We start from the raw sequence: 24,740 nt of genomic DNA, 5'->3' as shown, positions 1-24,740 counted from the left end.
AATTTAAATCCCAGCTAATTTCCATCAGGAATATGATCAACACACACACACACACACACACACACACACACACACACACACACACACACACACACACACGTGAATATCACATTGCAAAGCTAAAACAGATTAAAATGTCAAGACTACAATGGGGAGGTTAGGTCATGCTGTACTATACCTGATAATGGGCACCAGATTTAGCCTTGGAAACCACAATCAATATTTTGCCTTTATTTGTATCTACAATAAAGATGTTGCTGAGGGCACTATCCATTCCTATATTTCTTTCTGGTGTTCACAGCTGTATTTGTAATTTTTCTGAGCAGTTTGGTTTTATTGCATAGAACCTGTGAACAGGATTCTTGATCAAGTATTTTTCTGGCATATAATTTAATGTCAAATTTGGGGACTTGAAATGATGAATGTTGTATCACATCTCTAACTAACTCTGATCTTCAATTTATATCTCTACCTGTGTTTTTTGTCTCACCATCTTCACCTGCTTCTAATTTATGTGATTTTGCTGCAGAGCACACATCCTTATAGGTCATCCCAAATGCAATTTGAAAGAAACTAGGTATATATTACATACATAAAAATGACTTTTGTGATCATATACTTTGAATTTTGAATCCTGCCTATTACTCTTGTCAGACAAGGAAAAACTCTAAAATTCCTCTTCTTGTATAAAGTCTGAAGTTAGGGGTTTTCTGTAGCAAGGCCAGGGGCTTGGGGAGAGACAAAAGATTCAAAAAAGGGGATGAAAAGATTAAAATCATGTTTTGGAATATATATTGCTCTGTAAAGTATAATAGATGCTTCAAAGATTCAGAAAAAAATGGGATTGAGTCAATGGTGATAACAGTGGCTCCTAAAAAACATTCAATTAAGGTAAAATTGCCACAAAAACAGGTCTCTTTGGTAACAGTGATTCCCTAATCCACTCTAGATGCGACTCACCGACTCAATTCAATATCTGGCTGACTACAGACCTAGACAGTTTTCTATTTCTCTATGTGCTGCATCTGCATGTGAATATACACAAACAAATAATTAAACATCAGCAAATATCAATAGGATTAGCTTGGCATGTTGGAACAAATCTTGATAAATCCGCCTCAGTAACAATACTCAAACTGCAAGTTTATGATAGGAATACAAATTCAGCCTATTGAAGTATTGTCATGTAAGGAGAGATATTTTAATAAAACTGCTCCTCCGTCAGTTCCTATTACTAAGGGACTAAAGCTATTGAGCTGGGGAACTTAGGCCAAAAAGCGGGATTTGGAAATGCAAATTAGAGATAAGACAGTAATAAATGTCTTTTTTTTTTTTTTTTTTTTTCCCTGCAATACACCATCCCTGATGCCAGGAGCTATTTTAAAGATGACTCTTAATAGCTCTGTGAAATTGGAGGCATACATACCCAAAACGGACATCTCTGGCACTGTAGCATGATAGGGTCCATTAAGAAACTCTGGTGCATTGTCGTTGATGTCTTGAACTTTAATAATAAATTCAGAAGGAGGCTCAAGAGGTTTGCTCGTCTCCCAGTCCACCGCCTGAGCTGTTAGTGTATACTCAGCCTTCTCCTCTCGGTCAAGTCTTTTTATAGCATGGATATCTCCAGTTACATCATTTATTTGAAAGATTGTCCCAGCTCCATCGCCTGATAGAATATACTTGATTTTTTTGCTCCCAGGATCCAGGTCTGTGTGTAGCTAAAATGAAAAGTGGCATTAGTCAGTGATAGAACAATGTGAAAAGTTATTTTTTTACTACTACCTGTTTGAATATCAAGTTGGCTATTTTTACATAACTTCACGAATTCCTGCTAACAGTAGCTGTACAGAGTCTATACAGCTGTATGGATATCCGTCAAAAATAAAACATAATAAAACTCATCTAAATAAGTTAGAACAGCATTTTTTAAAAAATAGTCTGACCTGTTTAGTATAAACTGACATGCTTTTAGCATGATAAAAAGGTCAAGGAGAAAATACAAAAAGAAAAATATTTTCAACTTATTGAAACATTTTATTTATTTATTTAAAGTTCAACTTATTGATATATTTATTTAAATAATACATACATTTATTTATTATTATTTGGTACCTTTTAGGGATCACTTTCTGCGTGCCAAACACTGTGTGAATCACATCACATATTTGATCATTCCCTTAATTTTTACAAGAACAAACAAAAAAATGCATTGAGAATATTTCATATGAAACACGAGAAAACTGAGGTCCGACAAGGCACATAAGAACTTCTTCAAGGTCTACATTTGATAGAATCAAGTATGGTAGACCCAGAGTTCAACTCAGATCTGCCTGCCATATTTATACAAACAAAAATAATGGTAACAATCTGACTTATATTAAGGTGTTATGTTTTTGTAGGGCTTTTTCCCCTTGTATTTCTTATAATTATTCTGGTCCAGGAAAATCGAGGCCAGAATATGGGAGCGCATTTTCCAGAAATGGAACCTCTCTGACAAATGACTACTTTTGGACAGCAATTAAAATCCATCTCAGGACATGGCAACAAGTACATCGAACAAAATATTTATTGAATTTATGTATCAGGCAAATACTCTGTCTGAAACATTTGGGTAGGTGCTGGGGAATACAGAATCCCTGGTTTTAAAATTCTCAGTTTTCTCCTAAAAGGGAGACTTGTTCTGATATATGGTTCTTCTCTTTAACACTATGTTGATGTCTGTTAGAAAAACAAAAATAAAATGAGAATATGTATTTTTTGGTTTGCATTTTAAAAAGAAAAGTTCATTGAGTTACAGTTGCAAAATACTGCACATATTTTCATTTTAACTCAGTTACTTAACTGCCAATATAGTTCCATTTATTTCACTCTGAGATTTCAAATATTCGTTCCTTAAAAAAAAACAAAACCACAAAACTGTCTTGTGGAAAGAAACTCCTAAAAATTCAAAAGACACCGTGTTCTCTTGGGATCTCTTTTATTCAGAATAGGCTCTATCACTTTCTTCACCAATTTAAATTGTATTTAGCGCTTCAATAAGTGAAAATAAAGGATTATAAAAAAGACATAAAATAGCTACAGAACCCAAATGCATCAGATCTCCTACTTTATTTTTAAATATTTTAAAAAGTTAAAGCATAAGATTACATCAAAGATTTATTAAATCTCAAAATGTATCCCTTTCATTTATTGTATTAAATTTATTAACAAGAACAAATATTGAAATGCCACTTTATCTTAATTAATGTGGGATTATAACTCATTATGTGATATTAATCCTAATTTATGATCATTTTAATTTATGTGCATTTTAACATTTTCATTAGCATTTTTATTAAAAAAAGAAAATTTGAATAATATATCATTCATAGAGTTTTCCATTCACATAAAAGGCATTCTTGAGACACAGAAGGTATTGGTATGCTTCACTCTTATGCACAACATTTTTTCTAATTAACAAATAAACCATTGAGATTAAAATTATTATTATTTATGTTAGAACTTATTTGTGCCATATTTTCCTTTCATTTACCAGTAGCCACCTCTGATTAGTAAATTCTATTATAATCTTAAGTTTTGATGATTGCTTGTGTTTAAAAATAACTAAGGGATCAGAAAGTAAAAGCATAAATTTTTAAAATAAAACACAAAGCAAAGATTCATGTTTTTCTAACTATATGAACTGTAGAAATTAACGCATTTATTTGAGTTTTAGTTACTTTGCCTATAAAACATTCACCCTGCAGAATTGATTTTAGGATCTAAGATTATCCATCTATTTGAAATTTATTAAAAAATGGAAGTGGCTATATTAGTGTTAGATAACTAAAATCCTTTTTTACTTCACATCATATTCAACCATATACAATTATCTGAAAACATTGTGATAAACTCGTTTGCAATCTAAGTGAAAGCATGTACCCGAGACTCCTATCAAAGATAGCTTTTACAGATGCTGAAAAAAAAATTAAAAAAAAAAAAACCTTCGTAAACATTATATGTTTCAGCCTTCTTCCAAAAATTCATGTTTAGCTAATCCTGGTCATATCCAAATATCTGGGGCAATGGCAATCTTGAAATGGAATATTTTGTCTCTAGGTTTGTTAATTTTATCCTATTATTTGTGCACACAGACACACACACACTTTTGCACATGACTTGTTCAGGTAACCAGCCTGACATTACAAAGAAAAGATCATGAGTATGTAAAAATAGCAATTTACAGAGAACAAAGGCATGAAAGATTCCAGGTCTGACCCTCAGAGGTATTCAGGGTGCGTGGTTACAAGCTGTTGCTTTTTCTGTTCATCTTTACATACATCTGTCAGACCCTGTTCACTTCAATAAAACAACACTACCCCTATTAGTTTACCTCAGCCAAGGACCCTCTCTGTGAGATTATGGAGCCAAAGATATCCCAAATGCACTGAACGTTCACACATAGTTCATTATCGGGAAGTGTGAGTACCATATCTCTCAAAAGGGCTATTTCTGTTCATCAAAACAGGATAAGGGTTACATGCACACTCTCTTGGGCAGGTAAGACTTCTTGGGCTGGCTTTGGTACAAAAAGACACCATTCATTTATTTAATAAATATCTAGAGGCATTCCATGCTCCTCCATGGACTGTGTTAGGGGTTGTGGTAGAGTTATAAATAACACAGACATGGTCTCTGCTCTCAAAGAGTTTGGGGGACATAAAAACAAGCAGAAAATCTAGGGAGGGTATATTCATTATTTTTTATTATTATTATCATATGAATAGATTACTTATTATCTGGTGAACATTTTGTAAGTATAAATCTAATGTTATTCTCACAACAAAATAGAGACCTTTTCTCCATTATACCAATGAACCGATTGAGATTCCGAGACTTTCACAGAACTTTTTCAGAGAATGCACAATCAGCAAGTGACAATCTTAACTGCACACGTTTTTAGAGTCCATTTCTGGATTTAAATCCATGCTCTAAGAACCATGATAGGGGAAGAACAGGGGGCTGTAAGAGCATATAGAAATTTTACTTAACTCAGAAAGGGGAGTGTGGAGGGGTCAAAACAGGCTCCCCAAAGAAGTAATGATTAAAACTTCAGATCTCAAAGAGGGAGAAAATGTGTGCCAGGCACAGATACTAGTTTGGGTGAAGTTCTCGAGATAAGAGAGAGCATATTATGTTAGAGAAACTAAAGATGATCTAAACTGGAGAGAGCATGGAGTTGAAGAAAAGATGATAGCTATTTGAGATGATGCTGAATGTTCCTAACGCAAAGAAGTGACAAATCTTTGAGGTGATGGTTATCCTAAACACCCTGATATGATCATTGCACATAGTATGAATGTACCCACATATCATATTGTACTCCATAAGTACACACAATCATGGGTCAGTTAAGAAAGATAAATTACAAAAGGAAAAAAAAAAGAGAGAGAAATAGAATGTAGAATAATGGTTACCTGAGGCAAGGAAGGGGGTGGAGGGCAAGAGAGGTTGGTAGACTGGTACAGAGTTACAAAGTTATAGTTGTATAAGAAGAATAAGTTCTGGTGCTCTAGGGTGACTGTAGCTAATTGTTTTATATTATTGTGTATTTCAAGATAGTCAGAAAAGAGGATCTTGAATGTTATGTCCAAGAAGAAAAGATAAATGTTTAGGTGATTGATATGTTAACTATTCAGATTAGATTGTTATATAATATACGCATGTATTGAAACAACGAACTGTACAAACTGTACCTTATAAACATGTGCAATGAAAAAAAATAACTTAAAATAAAAAAAATAAAATTTTAAAAAAGATTTTTAAAAAAGGAGGATAGAAAGCAAGACAGGGGCTGGATTATGCAGAGTTGTGAAACCAAGGCAGAGTGTTGATTTGACTATCAAAGTGATAAGTGATCATAAATACAAGCATTTCAAAAAGGAGACTGGCACAATAATAGTTTTGCTGTAGTACCATTGCAGTGGTTGGTGTGTGCTCACTAACAAACTTCACAAAAGCAGAGAGGAAGCAGAGGTCACAGAGAAAACTTAGATAACAATCCACACAGCTGCCTAAATTATGATTCTCCAGTCCAGCTCAGCACCCAGGATCTGCCATATTTACAACCAGGTGAATCCCAAACAATTCTCTCCCCTCACTGCAGTCTGGCTGGAGAAGCACAGAATGCCAAGTGTATGATGAGTGATCCCAGTCTTTCCCATTAAATCATGTTTCAGGAACCATAACACAATTGCAGGATAATTGAGCTGAACTGAGTATCAGCATCATTACTCCCTCATCATCTTCTTTGTATTTGCATAACAACTCCCAATTAAAAGACCAGTTTTTACTACAAAAGTCATGGAAAGAAGCATTTGCATTTCACTCTCCTTTGTATTCCCTCTGCCTAGTAAGGTATCTGCCATCTTGTTGGAAGCTCAGTAAATATTTGTGGAGTAAAGTGAGTGTAAAAGAAGGGAAGGTAAAAAAAAAAAATTCTCATTTTATTTTCAAAGCAGTAATTTAAAGAAGGGGGCAAAGGAATTTAGAAAAGTTAAGCTCAGGGACCTAAAATCTTATCAATGATAAATGCAAAACTCTTGAGTTCCCCCAACTATGTATTTAAATTTAGCACCCAACATATACAAACTAAGACATAGTAGAGGGGCTTATGGAAGAAAGGATGGTCAAATGGATGGATAGATACATGGATAATGGATGAATAACAGATGGATGAAAGATGCCACTTATACCCAGATGTCACTGTTCTCAGAATCAGAGTAAAAACACTGGTCTTCAAAATCACCCACTCCTCTTGTGGTTGTACATATTCACTGACAGAAAAATATACAAACTACTTGTCCATCCTCTCACACAGGATCCCAAGTACCCTAAAGTAGTTCCAGGACAGGAGAACCTAGCGGAGATGAGTTCTGATTCAGTTACCAGAGGGAATCAGATTGGGCCATTCTGCCTACTTCCTCTAGAATGAGATGAAGAACTGAGAAAACTGCAGGAGAAACCACTTCCGATAGTGATGTCTGGGTATAAGATACTTGGCATCATCATCCTTTTATTACTCATCCATCACCATCCGTCTATCCATCTATTCACCCATCTTTTCATCCATGAGTCCCTCTATTATGTCTTAATTTGTATCTAGAATTTCGAAGTTCCATTCTATCCAGAAGGAAATCATGGGAGAGTCTCTCCAAATTTCCTTTTCTCTTCTTGAGAAGTATCTAAGTTACAGGGAGAAAACCAGAATCATTAAGAACCCAAAAGGTGAACAGCAATCACTGCAACAAGAATCTGTCACTTACTGATCTCCATTTTTAATGAATCTGCTCACCCTTGGAGAGGATAGTAAACTTAGCACTCAAATCAAATTGCATCTTAGCACTATTTTCCCAGGTTGTAGTATAGTGCCTGTCAGAGAGAAACTGTGCTATGAGCTATCAGTCTGCCAGTGAATGGATTATAATCCTGAAATTGCAACCATTCAGAATCAAAGATGGGACCAGGAACTTCAACACAATATTAGTTTTTGTCCTAAATCTCTGAGATGCTAAGAATACAGGACTTCAATCTAGAACAGGCACATTATTTAGGCTGCTAGGAGAGTAAAAGGGCAGGTGAGAAGGAAGAGCAAGATGAGGAAAATAGTTATTTTCCTGTATTCTGAACTTCTCCCCATAAGGACCAGGAGTTAGCTTTGAAATCTGCACATTTTAACTTCTAGTTCAGCCTTCCTCTTCACTACAAAACATCTCAAAATGGATGCTCACAAAACATGAAATGTCCCATTCAAGAAAAATTGAGTGCTTACTGTATTCAATCAGAACTGGACAGTTACCTGTTCTGGAAACTTTAGATAGAGTGGGAGTCAGGGTAGTGTCATGCTATGCTACATAATTTGTAAAATGCCTTTATATCCTGAACTGTTGTATTACTCCAGGCAATCAAACAAATTCAAGTATAGTTGTTCAGCCACTCCATTCTTAACAAGTTGTAGAAACAAATTATATCATAAAACTAAAGCTATATAATAGGCATACAAACATCCCAAGATTTTAGTTAAGATCAAGTTGGGAATATGCAATCACTCTTATGGTCACATACTCTAGGTAATCAATAGTTTAGTGAAATAATGACAGTTCTTAAAATAATTCTCATATAAACCAAGTTACCCTTTAATTTGTCTTAAGAGGTGAAATGCTAAGGAGAAACAATCCCTGATTAAATGAAAAGAACACATTATCCTACATAAAAAATGACCTCTACTTCATTTATATATGAGTGTGTGTGTGTGTGTATATATATATATATATATATATATATATATATATAATGTTTTACAGCAGGCAAATGTGTAGCATTCTTATATCTCAGACATGGGTTTTTTGCATTCTGAGTCAGCTGCTGGTGTGAGTATTGAATAGCTTGACCTTGCCAAGATGACTGGTGCCCAGAGAAATAGAAAATTGGAAGCAAGTCCAAGTGAACTGCTGTTTTTGGCTGCAGACACCTGAAAATACAGTCAGAAAAAAGAATTCACTGCTTGTGCTACTCTTTTAAATGATAAGTTCCACAAAGGCAGGCCGTCTATGTACATTATTCACCACTACACCCAACAACAAGCATGACACTTGGCAGATACTAACCGCTCATTAAAGTCTACTTCCTTGTCTGCACAGAGCTTATCTTAATGCCCTCCTCCTTGCCAGTGATTTTACACGGTTGAAGGACTCAGGTGCAGTAAATATATTTACTTTCTCAAGCTCACACAAATAGTAAATGATAGAACCATATGTAACCCATTGATTCAGATTCCAGATCATACACATTTTAGCATAATTCTATAGAGGCCCTCAGGAAAGTATAACTAGTTAGTCCAGAGACTTCATGATTTCCTAAATAGAGAACCCTCTCTAGTTTTCTCCTGAATGTCAACAGAGATTTAGTATATACATTTAGAGGCCATGTGTATGAAACTACACAGTCCAGGCACATTCTGTAAATCAACTCATCTTCTGAATGTCTGAATAGATATAGAAATAGAAAGCCAATATGCTCACCTAACAGGAATGCAAAGGAAAAATATTGACAAGAGGCTGGCAAGCTCTTTCCCAAGACATTTCCCAAGCTGACATTCACGACCTTGACATATCTTCTACCACCTTCAGACTGGACTGGACCACAGCTTTACAGGTTTGGAAACATGATGTGTCAGCCCTAGAAAATCCATCTTACATAGACTCCAATCAAGTTCACAAGTCTCATTAAAAAGAAAAAAGGCAATGTATTTATGATAAATAACATTCTAGCAGGCTAAAATACTTAAGTTATCATGAAGAGCAAAATTTATTTTTATATAAAGACCAACACACAAGTGAACCCAAATCTTCCTTATTGACAGGATTCAGAGAAAGGAGGATTGATGGATTTATTCTTGAATGATGCTAGAAAGTAAAATCACTTAAATATGCCCATTTTATAAACATGTCTTAAAAATACTCCAAGAATGCTCACATTCTATATTCTCAGAGTTTCTCTTTCCCTTTGCATACTGGGATGAAGACTTCCGTATTTAAACAAGCAGCCATGGAAACAAAAAGCAACAGATTCCCCTTTTATGGATACATCTTTTCTTATGTATACTGGTAACAGCCTGTACAGGATTAGAAGTCAATATGTTTAAAGTTTTAAAGAGCAACAGTTGATATTATGGAATCTAGAATGACAGCCTGATAAGAAAAAGAGCTATATTGAAAGAAAGACACTGAGAAATTTATTTAACCTCTCCCAGACTTAGTTTCCTAATTTGTAAAATGTTTTAATAACAGTACCTAACTTTACAGTTTTTGTAATGATTAAAATGTGACAATAGATAATGCTGTTAAAGGCATGATATATTCCAGGGACTAAAATATTAAAAAAAAAAAATCATAAAAGATGGATTTCTGTGGGGATTGAATTTAGAAAATATAATGATGTGTGCTGCCCAGTCTGGAACTGCTTTCCAAGAAAAATATACCTAACAATATATTCTGGATCAGAATTAAACACACAACATTGATTTGTAGTAAAAATAAAAGTGCCACTTCTTGAGTTAGATGATCTGGTTATAAATCTGAGCTTAATCTCTTACTCATATTGGTCAAGTTACTTAATAATTACGTGTTTGATACTTATTCACCAATTCAACTAGTAATGATAGTAAACATATCTGGAAGTTTCTATTTCTTGTTACTCAATAATCTTTAGCCTACAAGTGGGAAGAGGGTGGTCAATGTGCACTGAATCAGTGAATAAGTACCTAAAGTGGGCAGTAGTGTGACTGAATAGTAATAGTGGACCAATTACTGAAGAGACATTCAGGTGTATCATTCAAGGAGAGAATGAATGAATACATGGTTAGATGAATAAATTGGTTGATAAAAGAATTAAGAGGAAGAATATGGTGGAGGAATGGTTTTATTGGAGAATGTATGGATGAAGAAAACAGTAGATAAAGCAATGTGTGACTGAATAAGATTCTCAGCCATCATTCTATTTATATTCCAATGCACATTAAATGTTTTGAATCAGTGAATAAATAAATTGATGGATGTTTTGGTGAGTGGGTAGGCTGGAAGGAACACAGTTTCTCACCAAAAAATAATTTGGGGAAAATATAATAGTCTGTTTCAGAGCATTATTTCCCATCTTACGCTAAAGCAGGCATTATCATTGGTAGTTCAAACATATATTACAAGAGATCCTTACATGAATATTTTTGATGCATATTTAATTTTTAACAAAACAATTTCTCTTTTAAAATTCCCTGAAAACACCTCTAGATAGATAGATAGGTAGTTATACATACACAGAGAAAGATATAAGTATAGATACATATATCTACCCATCTCGTAGGTGAGGGGGCAGTTTTATGTCAAATAAACACCGACTGTAGTAATACATAAGGCAAGTAAGAAAAATAGGACTGAAAAAGGCACCCAGGATTATCAACCAAACAAAAGAAGTGGATTTTAAAGAGATATGGATATTTAAAACAGATGTAACAGATATTTAGGAAATTTTCCAAAGGGCAAATCACAGTGGAATATTCAATTGTACTGTTAAAAAGGGAGAGATTATAAGAGAATGTTGCAGCAATGTCCTTTTATGTTGCAAAGAACTTAATTAACCAGAGTACTAATAGGAGTTGAAAATATGAGATTGATTTTTGATGAGGTAATCATAATTACTTGCTAAACAGGATGTATCTTGTTACCCAAATAATTGACAAGATCACAGCAAGAAACAATGCAGTGAAAAATCAAATAGTAGTCCTCTACTGACTCTGAAATTCTATATTTGTAAAGGGAGTGGAAGGCAATCAAAATGCTGTGAACGTGGAGGAACACTGCAATTGAATTTTTAAAAAAATACATAATACAGGGGTTTAGCTTGAGTCATAGAATAGGGGTATGGCTATGGAAAATCATATCTTTTCTGTGGTCAGAAAGCCAGATAACAAGTGCTAGTGAGGATGTGGGAAAAGGGGCACTCTTCTACACTTTTTGTGGGGCCATAAATTAGCACAGCCATTATGGAAAACAGTATGGAGATTTCTCAAACAGCTACAGGTAGAACTACCATATGATCCAGTAAATCCACTACTAGGTCTATATCCAAAGGAATGTAACTCATCATGTCAAAGGGATACCTGTGCTCCCATGTTCATTGCAGCTCTATTTACAATAGCAAAAATATGGAATCAATCTAAGTGTCCAGCGATGGACAACTGGATAAAGGAAATGTGGTATATATATACAATGGAATACTACACAGCCATAAAAAAGAATGAAATTCTACCATTTGCAGCAATATGGATGAGTCTGGAGAAAATTAAGTTACATGAAATAAGCCAGACAAAGAAACAGAAATACCACATGTTCTCACTTATAATTGGCTTCTAGGAAGGAAGGAAGGAAGGGAAAGAGGAAGGGAGGGGGGAAGGAAGGAAGATGGAAGGAAAGAAGGAAAGAAAGAGAAGACCACAGCAATATGTTGAACTTTCAGAAGGAGAGAACAAGCCTAAGGATACTAGAGATGAAAGGGAGGAGGGAGAGTCAAAGGGCTTAAAGAAATATCACAATTTGTAAAAATGAATATGCTAATAATAAATAAAATTGTTTTTAAAAGTCAGATAATAATTAGGTAGTGTTACCCACTCCCATTCCTTGAGGAATATAAAGTGTCTCATTTAAAGCCTTGTAAGAATGCAGAGGATCAAGACCAGAATTCATATTCAACAGAAATAATCACATTTTCAAGTTTCAGTCATGACTACTCAAAGAGTGGATGAATGAGTTGATGGATGGAAGGATGAATGCATAAACAGATTGATAAGAAAATGAAGATGAAAAGGATGGGTAGATAAATGGCTTTACTAAAGAATGCATGGGTGAATGAAAGGCAGAGCAGATAAGCAGATGGCTGACTAGAGAGAGTCTCAAACGATTTTCCCTTTAAATAAGTGAGAATCAAAAGACCTGGATTGACTTAAAACTACCAGATACAGTCACTTAAATTTTCCCTTTATTAGTTTCCTCTTTTTAAAATATACTAACAAGGCCATTAGCACTATTGTCAAAAACCTTCCCAGATTGTTGTCAGAATAGTACGTATGTGAAAGGTTTTTTTTTTTTTTTTTTTTCCCCCACTCCTATTCTCTCAAGTATCATTATTCCTACAGTGCATGTGTGGAAATAGAGCCTAACATACAATCAAATGATTGGAATTAGATGGTAATAATGGAGCCTGCAACACTATAAACATGTGTGTGTTTAAGTGTGTGTGTGTGTGTGTGTGTGTGTGTGTGTGTGTGTGTGTGTGTGTGTGTGTGTGTGTAGGCTTCTCCCCTCCACCTCCATTCCACCAACAAACTCTGGAATTTGGCTGAAAAAATACAACAACAAAACTTCAAAGGAAATCTGAAAACTTAAGATGCCCTTTCTCTTTCACACTATAAATAGATCTGTCGGAAATCTGTATATCTACTACATTAATAATAATATTAATCTTTTATGAAAATTATATGGGTATATTGTTCCATTTCTAATCAAAACAATAATAATCATTTCAAGTCCACTGTTCTAGGCTAAATTGTTTCTCCTCAAAATTCTTATGTTGAAGCTCTAACTCCCAATACCTCAGAACATGACTGTACTTGGAGACGGGGCCTTTTAAAAGTGATTAAGTTAAAAAGAGGCTGTTAGGATGGCCCTAATCCAATACCACAGATGTCCTTATAAGAGGAGGAAATTTGCACATATAAAGACACCAGAGATGTATGCACAGACAAATGACGATGTGAGGTCATGGAGAGAAGGCAACCATCTACAAGCCAAAGAGGGAGGTCTCAGAAGAAAACAAAACTGCTGAAACTTTAATGTTGGAGGTCCAGCCTCTAGATCATGAGAAAATAAACTTCTGTTGTTTCAGCCAGTCCCGGTAAACTAATAAATTCTTCTAAGCACACTTACTTATCCATGAATACTTTCCTCATGCAAAATAGTGGCTACAGCTTGCAGTATGCTACTTATAGGTATGATTCTAGTGTAGTAGGCAGAATAACAGCACCCCAATATACCCATGCTCTAATTCACAGAACCTGTAAATACATTACCTTACCTGTTAAAAAGGACTTTGCATATGTAACTACATTAAGGACCTTGACATGGGGAAATTATCCTGAATTGTCCAGGTGAGTCCATTCTAACCACACGGATTTTTAAAAGAAAAGAACCTTTCCTTTCTGTGGTCATAGGAGATATGACTGCAGAGGAGTGGTCAGAAAGACACAATCTTGATGACTTTGAAGATGCAGGAATGGGGCCACTAGCCAAGAAATGTGGAGGGCTTCTGGAAGATTGAAAGTGCAAGGAAATGTGTTCTTCTTTAGAGGCTCCAGAAAGGAGCACAACACAGTCAGACACTTTTATCTAGCCCAGTAAGACCTATGTTGGACTTCTGGCCTACAGAACTGTAATAGTAAATTTGTGCCATATTGAGACACTAAATTTATGATAATTTGTCATAGCAACAATAGAGAATGAATATACTATTTTCAATCAATATATAATTGTTGAAAAGTTGATATGATTACATATCAGGTAGCTAGTAACTTTAGGAAAACCTCACATTCTTTCTAATTATACCTTCCTTCATTTGCAAAAATAAGAAAGAGATACTAAATTACTTTTTAGATGTGTTCCAGCACAAATAGCCTATGAAGATTTTGATAATTTCTTCCCATATGTATAGCTATTTTACATTTTCAATATACTACCATTGATACTCCCTCAGAAAATGTACTGTTACCACAGCTACCCAGGCATAGAGAATAACCTATACATTTGATTATTCTCCCCTTTCTTCAAGAACATTAATTGAGAGTTTTCTTACACCAGATATATTCATTTTCTATTATTTCATTTAATTATTATAACAACCCTATGAGGCACATAGTAGACTCCACATTTTATAGATTGCAGAAACTGAAGATTAGAGGTCTAAATGATTGCTCAATATTACATGTAGCAAGCAATGGAAAAATTACCCAAACTCAAATTTATCTGCTACTCAAGCTCATTCTTACTATATTATTTCAATGTTGTGTGTCAGAACCAAGCATAGGATAGGAAAAATAAAAGACAACACCTGCCATCAAAGACTTTACTGTTCCAAAACTGTAATAAGTTTAATGGGTTTTTTGAAACATAAATTTCACATATTACATGTTTGCTCAATAAGAGGCTTGTAAGAATTAAGTCAAGGTAAGAGTTATCATCCCTATAGCACAAAGTGGGAAACAGAGTCTTAGATCTCATGACTTCCGAAGACCTGTTCTATACAATTAACACCTCAGAGTCCAAGGTCCCTAAACTCCCTTTTGAAGAGGAGCATAATGATGGAAAACTTTCAGGGTGGGGCATGGGAGATAGGGAATAAGATAGAGAGAACTTGCCCTTGGCAACTGAAAAAGCTTTTGGGAAATCTAGCCAACCTAAGAGGTGGAGGTAAGAAGGTGAGGTGGGAGATTTGCAGAAAACAATGACTATTAGATGTACATTGCAAATCAGGTTCTACCAATGGTAAATATCAACTCAAATGATTATGCATTAACACTTCCCCTTAAAAAAATAAACTAAAACAATTTTTGCACACTAAATAATACCAATAATATAACAATATTGACTAGGTACATAATGGATACTTTACATGTAATATTGAATATAGGAAAAAGCTCTACATTATCTCATTTCTTCCTTCCAGTATTTCTATATACAAGGGTGCTTCAAAAGTTTAAACAGATTTGTATTATCTTTCAATTCTATTTTCCATGAACTTTCTAAAGTACCCTCATATATGTAATAGGAAACTATAGCTAGATATGTGAATTCACAACTTCTTTGTCCATTCTGATTATAAAGAAAGTTTTGTCTGGCCTGGTGGACTCTTTGGCCAATACTGAATTGAGTGGTTCCTTTAACCTTCTTCTGGCATAATCTGATATGCTAGTTTTACTTTCAATGGAAAGTTCAGAAAGACATGAAAAGGAGAGAGATAAAAGTGACAAAGAGCTTGCATGGGCAGGAGTTAGGAGAGAAGATCTGTCTTTTAAATATTACTTATTTACTTTCAATTTTGGTGTGTTTGAAAAGACAGAAGAAATTTGGGGACACATCATTATTGTGAAAGATGATTGGTGCTAAAAACACACAATGCGGAAAGAGCAATCTTTTCAATAAATGCAGTTGGGAACACTGGATATCCATATCTAGAAGAATGAAACCAGAACCATATCTCAAACCACTTACACAGATCAATTAAAAATGGATTGAAGATTTAATATAAGATGCAAACTGTGAAACTACTAGAAGAAAACATAGGGGAAATGCTTTATGACACTGGTGTGCAAAAGAATTTTTTCAATAAAACCTCAAAAGCACAGGCAACAAAAGTAGACAAATGGGATGACATCAAATTAAACATCTTCTGTACAGCAAGGGAAATACTCAACAGAGTGAAAACACGCCATAAAGAGTGGGAAAAAAATACTTTAAAACTATGCATCTGATAAGGAATTAATATCCTTATTGTATTTGTCTGTTTAAAACTTTGTATTTGTCTGATTCTGTTCCTTATAACAGAATACCTAAAACTGAGTAATTTACCAAGAAATGAAATTTATTTCTTACAGTTTTGGCAGCTGGGAAGTCTATGGTCCAGGGAGTACAACTGGCGAGGACCTTCTTGCTGGTCATGACTCTCTACAGCAATGCAGAGTGTCATGTGGCAAGGATGGCCTGAGAAAGAGAGCTAACTTTCTCACTCATTCTCCCTACAAAGCCATCAGAATCATGTCCATTAATCCATGAATGGATCAATCATTCATGATGGTACAATCCTCACAATCCAATCACCTCTAAAGGCCCCACCTTTCAAATACCCTAATTGGATTTCCCAACCTCTTAACAATGTTACAATGGGGGTCAAGTTTCCAATACATGAACTTTTGGAGGACATATTTAACTCATAGCAAACTCAATAACAAAATAATAAGAGTAACAGTCCAATTTAAAAATGGGCAAAAGATCCAAGTAAATATTTTCCAAAAGAAGACATGAATGGCTAAGAAGTAATAGTTCAACATCATTAATCATCAGGGAAATGTAAATCAAAAATGCAATGAGATATTACCTTACTCCAGTTAGAATGGCTACTATCAAAATACAAAAACTAACAAATATTAGTGAGGATGTGGAGGAAGGGGAACTCTTATACACTGTTGGTGAGAATGTAAATTAGTACACCCATTATGGAAAACAGTATGGACATTACTCAAAAAACTAAAAATTGAACTACCTTATGGCCCAGCAGTCCCACTATTGGAAATGGAAGGAAATGAAATCAATATATTGAAGAAATGCTTGTACTTTAATGCTTATTGCAGCACTATTCACAATAGCCCAGATATGAAATTAACCTTAGTGTCCATCAATGGATGAATGGATAAAGAAAACATGGTGTGTGTGTATACACACACACACATACACACACAGTGAAATATTATCCAGCCATGAAAAAAGTGAAATCCTGTCATTTGCAACAACATGGGTAAACCTAGAAGGTGTTATGTTAAGTAAACCAAACACAGAAAGACTCATATGTGCAATCTAAAAAAGTTGATCTCATAGAAGCAGAGAATACGATAAGGGTTACCAGAGGTTGAGGAGAGTAATGGGGGTGACAGGGAGAGGTCAGTCAATGAGTACAAAGTTACAGTTAGCTGGGAGGAATACTTTCTGTTGTTCTATTGTACAATATAGTGACACAATTAACAACAATGTATTGTATACTTCAAAATAGTTAGAAGGACTTTTAATGTTCTCACCACAAAGAAGTGGCAAATGTTTGAGGTGATGGATATGCTAACTACCCTGATTTGATCATTGCACAATGTATACATGTATTGAAACATAAGCATCTACAATTATCCTATGTCAATTAAAAACAAAATAAAACTTAAAAAATATTGATGGAGATACAAGGGGAATCAGGTTTCTAAGAGTTTTCACTGAATAATAAAATTGTAGATTTCACTTTGTCATGTTATGGAGTGTTAACATTTAAGAAATACATTGATTCCAATTATTTTTGTATGTGAGACTGAGGGTTCTTTGAAAGTGACCTTGTGCTGAGATAAAGACTTAATGCAGTTCATGGAGTAATTAAACAAATTATTTACTTATTTTATTTGTGTGTGTGTGTGTGTGTGTGTGTGTGTGTGTGACCTTGCAAGCTGAAAGCAAGAGTGGAGAATTGAAAGAGAGGATGGAAGCATGGAATGCTGCTGTGTTAAGTTGTCATCTATAGGTTAATCACCTAATGGTTAAGTAAAAAAAAAAAAAAAGAAAGAAAAAGGCTAGTCTTTGTCTTCAGGATTCAGGACAGCTCTCCAGGTGATCGTGGATCAACCCAGTTCTCCCCACTCTGAACAGTAACTGTAGAATGTGCTGGGAATGCAACATCCTGATATAAGGAGGGACTAGCCCAAACAGACTGGGCTCTGCTCCTATTCCTCCCTAGACTCAGGATGTCCTTCAATGCTTTAGCCCAGTGCACCCTGTTCTATGGTATAAACACTAGGATGGGCTGCTTTATGGGGTCCCTCGGTAGCATTGCAAGTGGGGCATACACAGATGAGAATCCCTCCACCCTGCACAGCTTTTATGAGTCTTGGGACATGGCTCATAACGAAGTCTAGGCTTTCGTTGTCCCTTGCTGCCTATTTATAAGTAACAAACCACTTCATGTAACTCATGTGTATAAGTGGTCTGTTTCACTATACTCAGGCACAGTAAAAGTGCAGCCCAAGATGCAGTAGACTGAAGCGGCAACCAGTATACACAGCAAACCTGCTTCATGCAGGGTAGTGAACAATTCTGGCAAGAAAGGGACCTGCAAGGTTGGTGAGGACATCTTTCTTATCCCTATAGGAAGCACCTCTGTCAGGACTTTGTATCTGAGCACTGGAAGAAACAGGCATGTCTAGAGCAGTAGTTGACAAAGAGTAGCCCACAGACCTCTTGGAATCTCTAACACTCTCAGAGCATCCAGGAGGTCAAAGCTGTTTGTCTTTGCCACTGTACTGACATTTGTATTGATGGCACACACGTAATTGTGGGTAAAATTGCTGCCATATTATACCAGTCAAGGCAGTGGCAGTAAACTGTACTAAGAATCATAGTAATCTTTATTACTAAACATTCTCAGGATTAAACAAAAAAAAGATAGACAGTTTCACTGAAGAATGTCTTTGATGAGGCAGTAAAAAACATTAATTGTACTACGTTTCATCCCTGTGTACTCAAATTCTTAATAAATTTTGTGTAATAGGCAATACACACAAAGCATTTCTGCTATATCCTGAAGTACGAGTGTCGTCTCAAAGACATAATGTATGATTGTTTCAGTTGCAAGCTGAACTAGCCATGTTTTGTATGGAATCTCATTTTCTTGAAAGAACAACTGACAGACACACTATGGCCATTCTAGATTGTGTATTTACCATATATTTTAACAAACAAAAATAAATAAAATTAGCCTATCATTCAAAGATAACCAACAATATTTGTTGCCCATGTAAAATCTGAGCTATCTAGCAAACATTAGAATTTTAGAAAATCTGTATCTGTCCCTGTGAGATTGAAGCTACTAGATACTTGATTTTTCTGTGAGATTGCTGATATTAGCAGATATGACTTTTAAAAATATTGTATAAAGAAATTTGGAAGATCTCTATAGCTCAGTAAACCAATATTTTCCAGATGCATGATATTAGAAAATTATGAATTTGCAAATATCCATTCAAAGTGCAAGAGAGATCAATGGATTTAATGTAGCAGAGCACAGAAATGTATTGATATACCGTAGTTTCAGATTCCACATTGCAACTAGCTTTTAAGAAACTACCACTTGTGGAGATTTTAAGATGAGATCAAAGAAAAAATTTCCACATTTATCTGAAAAGGTTATTAAAATTTTCATACTTTTTCCAATTACATATTTGTGTGAGTCTGAATTTTCTTTATATACTTGAATGAAAACAACATGTTTCAGCAGATTGGAGCCTGAAGTAGATATGAGAATCCAGCTATATTCTGTTAAGCCAGACAGTAAAGAGATTTATTGCATTAAATGCTCACTTCAGAAGAATGGAAAGATGGCAAGTGAACAACCTAACACTTCACCTTAAAGAACTAGAAAAACAAGAACAATCCAATCCTAAAGTTAGTAGACGGAAAGAAATCATTAAGATCAGAGCAGAACTGAATGAAATTGAAAACCAAAAAACAATTCAAAAGATCAACGAATCAAAAAGTTGGTTTTTTGAAAAGATAAATAAAATTGACAAACCATTAGCATGGCTAACAAAAAAAAGAAGAGAGAAGACTCAAATAACAAAAATTAGAAATGAAAAAGGCGATATTACAACTGATTCATCTGAAATACAAGGAATCATTCGAGACTACTATAAACAACTATACGCCAACAAATTTGAAAATCTGGAGGAAATGGATAAATTTCTGGACACACACAAGCTCCCAAAACTGAACCGTGAAGACGTAGAAAATTTGAACAGACCAATAACAATAAAGGAGATTGAAGCTGTTATCAGAAGGCTCCCAACAAAGAAAAGCCCAGGACCAGATGGATTCACAGCAGAATTTTACCAAACATTCAAAGAGGAATTGACACCGATTCTTTACAAACTATTCCAAAAGATTGAAACGGACGCAAATCTCCCAAACTCATTCTATGAAGCAAACATCATCCTGATACCAAAACCAGGTAAAGATATAACCAAAAAAGAAAACTACAGGCCGATATCCTTGATGAATATAGATGCAAAAATCCTCACTAAAATACTAGCAAACAGAATACAGCAACACATACGAAAAATTATTCATCATGATCAAGTGGGATTCATCCCAGGGATGCAAGGTTGGTTCAACATACGCAAATCAATAAATGTGATACACCATATTAATAAACTCAAACACCAGGACCATATGATCATCTCTATAGATGCTGAAAAAGCATTTGATAAAGTTCAGCACTCATTCATGACAAAGACCCTCTATAAGTTAGGTATAGAGGGAAAGTATCTCAACATAATTAAAGCCATATATGACAAACCCACTGCCAATATCATCCTGAATGGGGAAAAGCTGAAAGCTTTTCCTTTAAGAACAGGCACTAGACAAGGATGCCCACTCTCACCACTCCTATTCAACATAGTGTTGGAAGTACTAGCCAGAGCAATCAGAGAAGAGAAGGAAATAAAGGGCATCCAGATTGGAAAAGATGAAGTCAAACTGTCCCTGTTTGCAGATGACATGATCCTATATATCGAACAGCCTAAAACCTCTACAAAAAAACTGTTGGAATTGATAAATGATTTCAGCACAGTAGAAGGATACAAAATCAACACACAAAAATCAGTAGCATTCCTTTTCTCCAATAGTGAACATGCAGAAGGAGAAATCAAGAAAGCCTGCCCATTTACAATAGCCACCAAAAAAATAAAATACTTAGGAATTGAGTTAACCAAGGAGGTGAGATTTTTAAAATTTAAAAAGTACCATTCTTCTCACTATTTATTGTTTAAAAGTGTAGTTATTTTATTAAAATATATCATTCATGTAATATGATATTGGCTTATTATTTTTATTTATTTATTTGTGTGTGTGTGTGTGTGTGTGTGTGTGTGTGTGTGTGACATTGGATAAATTCACCATAGAGGAAAAATGGGAATAGAATTTGTTATTTATTTATTTATTTATTTATTTATTTATTTATTTTTACTTTTAATTGAAATATAATTGTACATATCTGTGGAGTACAGCATTGGATACGAATCCATGTGTGCAATATGTAATCCTCAAATAATTTTTACTTTTTAGATGAATTAAATCTTTAATTTTTTTCAGTATGGATTTCTAATATGGCAAACATTAATAAATATTATTCACATGAATCAAGCTTTGTGGAGTCCTCAATAAGTTTTAAATTATAAAGAAGCCCTGTGATTAAAATAATTGAGAACTACTTATCTAATTTAGTCTATCTATCTTAATAAAGTTTATTTTTAAAAACCTGGATGTAATTTAATGTTGCAAACATAGTCCTGGAGTGTCTGGATGGTAAGAAAGAGGAAGAGCGAGTAGGATGGTATGTTGTATGGTAACAATGAGGAAAGAAGAAAGGAGTACCTACAAGAACAAAGGGAAACAATATTTATTAAAAACTTAATGTTTGCCAGACATTGTACTTGGATGACAAAATATTCCATTTCACAATGCTTTGTGATGGAAATAACAGCAATCATCATCATGGTTAATTGGATGTCTGTGTACATAGTGATTAGATAGAAAGGCAGATGGATGATAGACAACCACCTGTCCAAAACACTTGTATTGCTGTTTGTGAGTATGAGGAATAATGTATTATGTAATCTTTACTTTTCTAAGAAATAAGAATATAAAATCTTTGCCTAAAATGGCATGGATAAAAAGTGGCAGAAGCATAATTCAGTGCCATGGTCAAAAGCCATTCTCTACATACACTCTTATCACATGGCCTTGCTGAGCTGGCTATTATGCCCATTTCACAGATGAGACAATGAAGATTCAAGAAATTAAATAACTTCAAAGCCTGATGGTTGATGAGTGGCAGAGCAGGGAATAAAGCTCATTTATGCTCCTACCACACCATACTGGCTCTGAAGCAGTACTGTCTAAGGATGTTTCAAAGTCTAAATTCGAGGGACTACATGATTTTATAAATTACAGATTATAATAACAATTTTGACCTAACTCTCCAGAGACAAATGAAATACATCCCTGGAATTATCCACAAAATAGAATGAAGTCTCAATTTCTATTGTTGTGGGTGCACATAACCCAAATAATTTGGGGAAGATTTTATAATCACAGGCCAGAAAGAATCCAGGCCTTGCTAATAAACACAGCAGTCTACCAGATCAATAGCATGGAACACTGTAAGGAAATAAATAGTACACATCCTTATACATTCTTCATGCATATTTGGTATAAAATAATCACTTTATAATAATATTTTTTATTATTATAAAAGAAATTCATGTTTGCTGTACAAAATTTGTCAAAGTAGATAAGCATTCGGGGAAAAATATAAAACATGCCCCATACAGAGGCAACCATTTCTGTTAATTATTTATATAAAAAAGCATAGAAAGAAATAATTATGCTACACTTGAGATGACATTTTACTTACATTCTTGCATACTTTTTCACTTTACTGTTTTTATATAATGATATGCAAATTTTTAAGTATAATTTTTATATAAATAACACACATGTTTAAAATTCTTTTTTATAAAAGTAATTTTTAGAAATCATTTGATGAGAGGAACTAGAATTTTCATAACCACTCCCACTACTGTCCTATGTCAAGGCAATTTTCATTTTCTCATGCTTATAACTATTGTTATGATCAGCTTCTTTGATCAAGAACCTGTAAAATGTAGATTCACTGACAAGGAAAAATTCCAAAATCCAGGCAATGTTATAAATGTTTTTTTAAAACTCTATGCTTTATAAATCACGTAGAAAGCTATGCGATTTGGCAAAATATACTTGCCCACTTTTCAACAGTTGAGTAATGAATAACAAAGCTTATTAACAGGTAATATAATATATTAATAGTGTCACGTTTCTACCAATAATCATATCCATATATGATATTAAATTTTATAAGTGCTGTCATATATTGCTTTGTTTGATTTTTCCCACAACTCTGGGGATTCTTCCAACAAGAAAGAAATTGAAATATCTCAGAGATTTGAACCCAGGTCTTTTCATTCCAAACTCAGCTGTTTTCATTCTATCACACTGCCAAACACTGGTAAGTTTTGCTGTATCGAAGACATAATTTGAACTGAAATTAGTTTATAATGCACATCCTCATTCAATCTTTAGTCCTCAGGGTCATCGGTGATCACTTTTACTCTTAATAACCAATGCAAGTAGCAGTGTAACATTTGGGGAGAAATAATGTTAAAGTTTGGCATCACAAACATGAGTCCAAGATTCAATTTGTATGACCACAGGAAAGTCACACTTGTTTCATTTCAAATCGATGCAAGTTTTACAAATGGGGAGATAAGCTCCTCCCTCTCTGAACTGTTGTAAATACTAAGTAAAACACTATGTGCCAAATGCCTAATATGAAGCTAGCATATTTAAGGTCTCTGCCCAAAATACCCTTCTTCAAAGTCAATCAGCAATAATTTGCACACTAAAGCAATTCTTCTGAGATGCTGGGAACTTATCTCAAATCACAGGTGGATATTACCTTAGGTTATTATAAAGCCCTGGCAATCTAGATGGCTAGAGAAAATAGGTGTGATGAGCACATTTTATTTTATTTATATATAAACAGTGTAAACTTTAGCAAGCATCAGAATCACCAGTAAAAACACAGATTTCAAGGCCCTCCCCCACAATTTTGGGGTGGGGCCAAAAAAATTGCATTTCTAGGAAGTTCCCTGGTGATGCTAATGTTGTTAATCCAGGCATCACATTTTCAGAACCACAGATTTAGAGAGCAAAAATAAATTTCCCTCCTTTTTTTTTTTTTGGTATTTTAAATTCCTGTAATACTCTAAGCAGAATTGCTTCATTTGATAATAGCACATGCCATTTTTAATAAAAGGTCCAAAATGTTTCTCGTAGAATAATCAATTAGGATTCAAACATATTTTAAGGACTTTCAACCATTCATGTCCTGAATACTAAAATGTTTAATTGTGTAGAAATACAGTCATGCATTCAGGAATTATTTATAATACCTCTACTGTGTGCCCAGGACACAGGTTGTCATCCCTTCTTTTGGTTACAGGTTACAGCAGATTCATACTCTTCTTATAACGTTAAACATCAGGCCAAAATTATTTGCTCACCTGGATCCACGGGTAAGTGTAATGTTTAATAGCAAAGTCCCTTCCCTGCCCCCGACCTCTACATTTACTTCTGAAAGTTGCTGAAAATAATAAGCTTGCCAAACAAACATCATCAGCATATGCTCATGTGAAGGTTAAAGAGCATCATACTCAAAAATTACACTCATAAATATACAGGATCTTGATGATTGATGGA

General features: G+C 34.6%; 1 protein-coding gene across 2 annotated transcripts in view; it reads right to left on the bottom strand.

The window, feature by feature from the left end:
- CDH8 (cadherin 8) overlaps positions 1–24,740 on the bottom strand; it is a 361,322-nt gene that overhangs the window by 251,599 nt on the left and 84,983 nt on the right. For both annotated transcript variants that reach the window (XM_063110265.1, XM_063110264.1), the window contains exon 2: positions 1,427–1,721. In XM_063110265.1, coding sequence (XP_062966335.1) covers positions 1,427–1,721 — 295 coding nt within the window. The remainder of the gene's footprint in view (positions 1–1,426; positions 1,722–24,740) is intronic.

Source organism: Cynocephalus volans, chromosome 10 (genome assembly GCF_027409185.1).
Source record: "Cynocephalus volans isolate mCynVol1 chromosome 10, mCynVol1.pri, whole genome shotgun sequence".
Lineage (NCBI taxonomy): Eukaryota > Metazoa > Chordata > Mammalia > Dermoptera > Cynocephalidae > Cynocephalus > Cynocephalus volans.
The sequence above is the reverse complement of the archived record's forward strand: the minus strand, read 5'-3'. Positions and strand labels throughout refer to the sequence as shown.